At 44.3% G+C, this 9,577-nt stretch overlaps 1 protein-coding gene across 1 annotated transcript in view; it reads right to left on the reverse strand.

The window, feature by feature from the left end:
• The window catches only part of PHGDH (phosphoglycerate dehydrogenase), a 93,544-nt gene extending 86,283 nt beyond the window's left edge, over positions 1-7,261 (reverse strand). The window contains exons 1-2 of the mRNA XM_033946901.1: positions 6,907-7,261; positions 3,301-3,452 (exon numbers count right to left, since the gene is read on the reverse strand). Of these exons, the coding sequence (XP_033802792.1) occupies positions 3,301-3,452; positions 6,907-7,044 (290 nt within the window). The 5' untranslated portion in view covers positions 7,045-7,261. The remainder of the gene's footprint in view (positions 1-3,300; positions 3,453-6,906) is intronic.
• Between the last annotated feature and the right edge of the window lie 2,316 nt (positions 7,262-9,577).

Raw genomic sequence — 9,577 nt, forward strand, 5'->3', positions numbered from 1 at the left:
AAAATGCGAGGTCATTAAATTTGCAGACGACACCAAACTATACAGCAGGGTTGAAACAACGGAAGACTGCGAAAATCTCCAAAAGGATCTGACGACACTGGAAGAGTGGGCCAATAAGTGGCAAATGAGTTTTAACATAGGGAAGTGTAAGGTAATGCATGTAGGAAAAAAGAACCCGATGTTCAGCTACAAAATGGGGGGATCACTGCTGGGGGTAAGTAACCTTGAAAGAGACCTGGGGGTAATGGTTGATACAACACTGAAGGCATCGGCACAAAGCGCCACAGCCTCAAGGAAAGCAAACAAAATGCTTGGAATCATTAAGAAGGGCATCACGGCCAGGACAAAGGAAGTCATCCTGCCACTTTATCGCGCAATGGTGCGCCCACATCTGGAGTACTGTGTCCAGTATTGGTCACCGCACCTCAAGAAAGACATGGCAGTACTCGAGGGAGTCCAGAGAAGAGCAACTAAACTGATAAAGGGTATGGAAAACCTCTCATATACTGACAGGCTAAAAAAGCTGGGGCTATTCTCCCTTGAGAAGCGGAGACTTAGAGGAGACATGATAGAAACCTTCAAGATCCTGAAAGGCATAGAAAAAGTGGACAGGGACAGATTTTTCAGATTATGGGGAAGCACAAGTACAAGGGGGCACTCAGAGAAATTGAAAGGAGACAGGTTTAGAACAAACGCTAGGAAGTACTTTTTCACCCAAAGGGTGGTGGATATGTGGAACGCACTTCCAGAAGCTGTGATAGGCCAGAACAAGTTACATGGCTTCAAAGAAGGTTTGGATAGGTTCCTAGAGAACAAGGGAATTGAGGGGTACAGATAAGAATTAAGGATAGGGATAGGAGTAGAGATAGATTATAAAAATAGTCAAGGACCACTGCTCAGGCAATAGGCCTGATGGGCCGCCGCGGGAGCGGACCGCTGAGCGAGATGGATCTGTGGCCTGACTCAGCGGAGGCAACTTCTTATGTTTTTATGAAGGTGAACAGGTTCTTCAGCCACTGACGGGAGGTCAACAGCGAAGGACTCGATGCTCTGGTTCAACCTTGGCCCGAAGGGGAACTTCTGTATGTCTTTCCCTTGTGGCCCATGATAGGGTGCATGCTGTGCCGAGTGTCCTCTCACAGGAGTCCGGTAATCCTTGTGGCTCCAAACTGGCCCAGAAGACCTTGGTACACAGACCTTGTGAGGTTGAACTCAGAGAGGGTCCGCGTCTTCCTTGCCATCCAAGGTTGTTCACACAGGGCCTGATTGCACTTCAAGATCCAGACCGCTTTGGTCTTACGGCCTGGCACTTGAGTGAGTGGCCTTGAGGGCCAGGGGTTATTCCTTCAGAGCAAGTCGAAATCAACTGTGTCGGCCTATGTGAAAGCCTGTAGGTGCTTTCAGGCTTGGTGTGTGGGGGTTCAGGTGGACCCTTTGGCACCGTCAGTGGCCCATGTTCTGGACTTCCTGCAGGCTGGCCTCAGGAAGAGTACGGTGGTCTCTTCTTTCCATGTCCAGATTGTGGGACTTTCCTGTTTAGGTCCCTCTTCGTTCAGGGGTTCTCTGACATCTCACCCAAACGTTGTCCGATTTTTGAGGGGGGCAGGGAGGTGACTGCCTTGCCCGATGCCTGAATTTGGTCCTACGCTCCCTGACTCGATTGCCCTATGAACCCCTGGATGGGATCTCTCTGAAAGATCTTACCATCAAGATCGTCTTCCTTGAGGCGGTCACTTCGTCGTGGAGGGTGTCTGAGTGTCAGGCTGTCATGCAGAGATCCTTTTCTTCACATCACAGTCTGCAGTGATTTTGAGGACTGAGCCTTCTTTTCTTCCGAAAGTGATTTCCTTTTTCCATGTCAACCAGGAAGTTTGGCTGCCCGCCTTTGTTCCTTCAGGTTCCAAGTCTAAGGACTGTGTTTTGCAATCTCTGGATGTGCTGTGTCTCTTTTTGAGATATCTGGAGACCACTAATGATTTCCAACTGTCGGACCATGGGGTCGGCCTGCTTCTAAGGCTATCTCGCACTGGATACGTGTGGCCATTTCCACTGCCTGTGTGTCAGCGGGGAAGACATCTCCCCTTGGGGTGAGGCTCACTCTACTAGAAGCATGGCTTCCTCAGTGGCAGAGTCTCTGGCGGTCTCACCTAGGATTTGTAGGGCAGCCACGTGGGCTTCGCTTCACACCTTTATCAGGTTTTACTGGCTTGATGTGAAAGCTAGTGCAATGCGACCTCTGGCGCTTCCATTCTGGCGGCGGGCTCATCAAGCCCCCCTCCCCCTGAAGACTTGGGACTGCTTTGTTATGTCTCTCAAGTTCAGCCTCCAGAGGAATTGTACAAAAATGAAAAGATTAGGTTTCTTACCTCTGTTAATCTTCCTTCTTGTAAATCTCCTCTGGAGGCTGAACTCCCGCCCGTCTGTTTTGTCCAATTCGCAGATCATCTCTTCAGTAACTGACAAGCTGGATTACTGTCTTTGACCAGACTACGAATTAAATATGTGTCCCCTTATATAAGGTTTAAGGGTTGGAGGGGTTTCTGGGTGGTGCTCCAGCTGATCTTCAGGCTGTGTCTACATTAGGTAAATTTACTATGTTTTGCAGTTTATAAATGTTAAAATTTATAGCTTGATTACAGTTGGCCTTTTTGGCCGTAGTTCCTTGTGTGTTATACTCATGAGCAGAATTGACTGGTAGCGGGAGTTCCCGCACTCTCTCTTTCTCTTCTTCTGTTTCCTGTTTGTAATAGAGCTACCTGGCTTTACTACTAACTGAGCATAACAGGAAGTTCCCAGACAGGTAGCCTGAAGGGGAGGGAACAAGATTTATTAGCCCTGCAGCCGAAGCTAAGAAGGATACAAGATCCCTCAAGTTCAGCCTCCAGAGGAGATTTACAAGAAGGAAGATTAGCAGAGGTAAGAAATCTAATCTTTCAGTACTGCCCAGGAACAAAAATCATATTACATTCCCTCCCTCCCTCCATGCATTTACACTTTACTTTACTAGTAGCTTTACTATTCTGCCTTTCCTAGTGCATCAAAGTGGTTTACATTACAGAGTAAGAAGGCCAGGGTAACCTAATCACAGCCAAAGACCCACAAAAGGGAAGATGCAAAGTTTGCTTGTTACACCAAGTTAAAAATAAACATAGAAAATACAAACGCAGTTACAATAGACATTTTCCACCATATCATTTCTTTTACTTTCCTTGAAAATGAGGCATCTCTCCTACTTTCTTTCTCTCCCATTCCCCTCATGAAATACACCCCTTCCCCAAATTTTTTCTCTCCCCTCCTTACTTCATGACAATGACCCCTCTTTTGGTAGCTGCCTCCACATCCACATTATCCACACCAGTTCCTGCTCTTCCTACAACCTTCAGGCTTCTGGCTGTGGCCAGCACTTCAGCAGTTACCTTGGTGGCTGAGCGAACAATGAGGCCATCATAGTTCTGCAAAAAGATGGTTAGAAATTTCATAAACTACAATTTATACCAGTGCTAAATTTACTGTGGGGCAGAAAAGCTACCTTAATTGAATTAATATCACAAATGGGGAATTATTGAGGTCTCCCTCCAGGTGATGTCTCTTTGGACATCCAGAAGCAAGGATGGTCAAGTGGTGTTGTCCACTGAAGTTGCTACAAAGTTCAGGACACAATAGACTCCAGAACTATGTTGGCAAACATCAGAAGTAGGAACTGAAGCCAGCAGAGACTACTGTCTATGAACCAGGAATAGTTCTGTGTCGCCCAGTCCTTACAGAACCCTGACTCTACACACGGAACAACAAACCAGATGGGTCCTCCTCCTGAGTCACTAACTGTTGGGAAAGAGTGTTCATCCACCTTATAGTAAGAGGATAGTACACAGAAGGATAGCAAAGAGTATGAGTGTTGAAAGGAGAGAGAAAGGATAGTGTGCATATTCCATTGCTTTAATCAAACAGACAGCAGAAATATAGACATGAAGATTAAAAAAAAAAAGTCTGGCCAAAGCAACTCAATATTAGAAAATTACAGAAAACCAGAATAACAGACAAAACAGAAAGAAGGTGGGAAAAGAGAAAATAAATAAATGGGAGGAGAAAGGAGAATGAAAGGAGGACTAGTGCTAGAAGGTTGAGAAATGTGCAAATGGGTATAAGAAAGGAAAAAAGAAAGTTTGAGATATAAAGGTAAGATGGAGGACTAGGAGCTAGCAACAGAAGTGAAAGACAGAAAGCTGGCAAGGTAGGAAAGATGGGGATAAGAAGAATGTAAAATTGAGAGGCAGAGGGAGATGAAATTATAAGAGGACTATAGAGACTATGGAGAGAAGAAAGAAATGGAGCCAATTCTGACAGATGATAGGGATAAGAGAAGGGGGTTGATGGTGGCGATACTGGTGTTGGAATTGAGATGAGAAAAGAGGATGGGAGAAAGGGGTTTTATGCTGAAAGAAGCTAGGGCTATGGATTAAAAGGTCTGATGCAGAGGCTGGAAACTAACATCAGTAGATGCTAGGGATGGGACAAGGCGGCTGAAGATAGATGAGAGAAGAGCTAAGACAACGATGGGAAGATGAGTGGGAGGAGGCAGAAGTGGAGAGAAAGGATGGAAATGAGTAATAAGCAAGAAAAAGGGGTGAAGGAAGAGAAGAGAAGTGGAATATCAATCTCTCTATGATTTCCTGGTCCTTGGGTAGTGCCCAAATTAATGGAGTTCAAATCAGTCAATACAGGTTTTATGTGCCCATCCCCCCATTCTCTCATCTAAACTATTCCATACTTTTCACCCTGTACTACTTTCTCTGTACCCATCACACCCCTGGAAGATGAGGGAACAAAGCAGAGCAGGGAACGAGGAGGTGGTATAGAGATAATGGATTGTACAGTGAATGAGTGGGAGGCAGAGAGCAGGACACGGAGGGAGAAAGGGGAGGAACAATGTTATTCAAAGTACTTAAGTAAAAACAAATGCATATTTAAAAAACTTATGCCCTTCTACCACGGCCCGGGTCATTAAATGCTCCGACGCTACTCTAATGCTCATAGGAACTGGGGGGGGGGAGGGGGCGGAGATAAGGACAGGGGAGAGGCACCACCACCCCAGGCGCCTCTCACCCTCGCTACGTCACTGGGTACTGTTAACATTTTTATCCCAATAACTTTATTGTTCTACAATTTGATGTTTAATATTAAATAGTACTTTATTATACACTGGGAATGCTTGATGGAATAGATAGGATTTCAAAAGAGTGCAAAATCTTGGGCAAGAGATTTCAGAACAAATTTCAATAGGAAAATAATTTCATAATGTTGGAACAGATACAAAGAATGTGGAGTGTCAGGTAGATGCTAATTTTGCCATGAATAGAAACATAGAAATATGATGGCAGATAAAGGCCAAATGGCCCATCCACAGCATCCACTATCTCTTCCTCTCCCTAAGAGAAATCCCATGTGCGCTTTCTTGAATTCAGACACAGTTTTTGTCTCCATCACCTCTACTGGGAGCCTATTCCACACATCTACCATCCTTTCTGTAAAAATGTACTCCAGAGCCTATCACCTTTTAACTTCAACCTAAGCCCTCTCATTTTGCAGCTTCCTTTCAAATGAAAGAGGCTTGCCTCATGCACATTTATGCTATGTAGTTATTTAAATATTTCTATATCTTCCCTCTCCCACCTTTCCTCCAAAGTATACATATTGAGATCATTAAGTCTGTATTCTTACACTTTGGGGCCATTCTGAACAATGCGACAAGTGAAAATGTTAGAAGCCAACAGCAACAAGCATCGTCTGCCTGCTCCTCATGGCCTGAGCTCTCCCTTCTGACATCACTTCTGGCTCGAGGAACCAGGAAGTCATTTCAGAGGAGAGCTTAGGCTGACGTAAGCAGCAGGATGCATCTTGTCAACTTACCTGTTGAACCTGTATGATGAAACCATCTTCAGAAAAGCAAATTTACAAGAAGAGAGAGTCGGTTTCAAAGTTGGTGGCTGAAATATAAAAAACCTGCCCTATGCAGATGATACAACGCTCATCACAGGTAAGGGTGAGTGGCACCCCTCCCCTGACACGTGCCCCTTCCCCTGTACCTTTTTAACTTCTCCCATGTCAGTGTCGGTTCACCCTTGACATCACTTCCTAGGCACGAGTCCAGGAAGTGACATCAGAGAGAGCGCTGATGCTGACGAGGGCAGCAACCTCACACCGGGGAAGTAAAAAAGGTACGAGAAGAAGACAAGGGGCGCTGACGCACGGAAAGGAGGAAGCGTGCCATGCTCTTAGGAAGGCCATGCCCAGGGCAGACCGCCCCTCCTGCACCCACTTACTACATCACTGAAGGAGCCCAACCCCCAATTTGCTGTAAGTTGAGCTGCCGATGGATGCAATCAGAGGTTCTGTAGTCTGATGACTCTCAGGTACTACAGGAAAGGGCTGTTCTTTTACATACTACATACAGTAATTGCAGCCTGTGGAAAGAGCAAGTCTATATTCTCTACACATTTTGCTGTGTATATGCAAGCCACTCACTTGTTTAGATTTGTAAAGGAAGCATTTTCCCCCAGGCTGCAAGCCATGAAAGCTCCAGCTCCTCTTGCATCAGAAAAAGGGAGGGGTGAACTCAATCCCTGCTTCACTTGTGCACCATAGAGAGACAGTTTCAGATCATAGCAAACAGTAAAACCCCAAATTTAAAATACTCATGTTGCATCCCCTCCAAATTCCCACAAATCTTATCTGCAATAAAAATCCATAGGCCGTAAATCAGGAGAGAAAGTATTTCAAACAGAAAGATACAGAAAAGTAAAGTTAGAAATGGAAAACTATACCGTGCCTGGATATATAGCTCTGAGAACAGGTTCGATAAGTCTATCTCCCCATCATCCCCTTAAATCCTGCAGCAATAATGCGTACCTCAATCTCGGTGATTAGCTCCTGTGTGCTTAGTCCTGTTTTCTCCACTACTTCAATGCCCTGGGCTTGCAAAATATTCTTACAGCAGGAGTCCAGGCTGTCGCTGATCAACACCTTATGCAGGTTAGATGAATCCATTGTTCGGCACAATTCAAAACACTTTTCTTACAAGGTGCCGAGTGAATGAAGCCAGTCAGCACACAGTCCCTTTACCATACAGTGTGCACAACAAAAATCGGTCGCATTTCTATAGCTCCTCCTACCATTCCTGCATCATTTCCACCTCAACTTTATACCCCGCCAATAACTACCGTTTTCTTTAATTTCCTCACCCTTGCTTGCCTGCCTGCCTTCTTTGCGGCCTTTTTTTACGTATACAAAAGCCGAGGTAGCGAATAGCAATTCGCCCTAGGAGTTAAATGAGCTTCGGTGCATTTGCAGCGGGGGAATCCAGCTTTGTTAAAGGGGCCCATATTTCCTTTTTCCTCCCCTGTCTTTCCCATTATTTCTTCTTCCTTTTTTTTTAACCCTACCTTCCTCTCTATCTCTCCAACATAACAATTTTGTATGCATTTTCTCAAATTAAAACATTAACAGGATATTTTTAAGGGATTTGAGCATGTAGAACAGCATTTTATATAGTTAGGTGAATTCATAAAATTGCCTTTCTTTTAAGAAATAGATGCATGTGCATTATTCCGGGATATATTTGGGCTGAGCAGATGAAAATTTGATAGAGCTTTTTCTTTTTATAAAGGTGATACCTTTATGAAGTACACAAATATAAATTTATGGCATAATATTTAAACAGAACTATAACTCATTAATTTTGGATACATTATGGATGCGAGAAGTGAATGTCACTATGTTAGTCTTAATGACCCCTGCAGCAAAACACAATAAAAATAAAACACCACAGCGGCCAGGTTGGGTCTCCTGGTGATTAGTGAAGTAGTGGCATAAGGGGGGAGGGGTCAGGCACCCCAGAGGCAGAACATAAGGGGGTGCTCCCAGAGCCAGGATCCTGGTCTAGAAACTTCTTCCCCTTCCTGCAGTGGCAGCAGCAGCCTTCATAGCTCGCTGCTCTCCCAGCGTTGGGCCTTGATCTCTGCAAGGTCCTGCCTGCCAAGTTTCCAGGTTTATACCACATTAGCAAGAACATCGATGTGGTTTACATTTCATTCTAAAATAATGTAATAGTTTTTAAGAGAGAGGTATAGATAAGGTGACCATACGTTTTGAACGGGACCATCCCGTTTTTAGCTCTCCTGTCCCGTTGTTCCAACGCACAGCTTCAGGACACCAAAATGTCCCTTTTTCAGAAGAAGCGGAACAGGTGAGCTAAAAACAGACCACTGCCACCTATTTGTCCAAGCCAATGCCGCACTAACATCATCTTCGAGCAGCGATTGCACAAGCCTTCCCCCCTCCCCCCACTCCCATATCAATTCTGACATCAGAGAGGAAGTTCTGGCTAGCCCAGAACTTCCTCTCCGATGTCAGAATTGACGTGGAGGTGGGGGGGTTGGGGCTGGGAGAAGGCTTGTTAGTGTGGCAGTGACTGTCTTGGACAAATATGCGGCAGCGGTGGTTTGGTGGAAAGACAGGGGGGGTCGGGAGAAAGAATGACAGAAAGGGGGGGAGCCGAGAAAGAGACAGACAGAAAGAATGGGGGGCAGGGAGAGAGAAAGAAAGAAAGAAAGGATGCACAGTCAGAAGGAAGTGCAACCAGAGACTCATGAAATCACCAGACAACAAAGGTAGGAAAAATTATTTTATTTTCAATTTAGTGATCAATATAGTTTGAGAATTTATATCTACTGTCTATATTTTATACTATATTTAACGGATTCCCAGGGGGGGGGAATTCCAGGAGGATCTGGCAGATGATCCAGGGTAGGGTCTGGGGGAGGATTCGGTCCCATTTTATGGGGAAAAATAAATGGTCACGTTAGGTATAGAGTCAGGTTGAAGTAAGAAAGAGTAGTAGGAAGAGGGAACTATATATTTGATCGTAAAGATTAGTATAGTTTAGTGGAAAATCAGGAATGTGCTTCTCGATCTTCACAGAATCCTGTGTGAAAAAGTGGTGAGGGGATGAGAAAGGGCTGTTAGTAAAAATCATCTGACTATTGAAGGTTTTTAAGAGGGAGTTAAACATTTGAGGTTAGGTTAAAGTCCGATGTGATTAGGGCGGGTGTTCCAAAGCTGTAGACCATTAACTGAGAAGATACATTCTCTGGTAAATGCATATGTGATATATCTTACAGGTGGAATTGTGAGAAGGTTTTGGGAGCGAAGTGTGAGATATGGTAAAGTATGGTATTAAATAGTTTCAAAGTAGGAAGAAGATTGAGTGGAATGTGTCTTAAAGACCAGACCAGAATCTTATATGTCAAGTGATGGTTGATGGGTGACATGATCAAACATTTTTTCAGTTATTATTTTTATGGAGGTATTTTGGACTAAAGGTAAATGTTGTAGATCTTTGAGTCTGATGCCATAGTATAAAGAAACATACTGATTCAAATAATCTTAGGGATATGTAGTCAGTTAAACTCAATGTACATACACACGTCCAAAAAAAAAAACATCTTAAAGGCTATATTTATTTTCAGGACCATCAGAATTTCACCTCTGACAGCCCTGAAAATAAAAATATAGTCTTTAA

The sequence above is a fragment of the Geotrypetes seraphini genome, chromosome 5 (genome assembly GCF_902459505.1).
Source record: "Geotrypetes seraphini chromosome 5, aGeoSer1.1, whole genome shotgun sequence".
Lineage (NCBI taxonomy): Eukaryota > Metazoa > Chordata > Amphibia > Gymnophiona > Dermophiidae > Geotrypetes > Geotrypetes seraphini.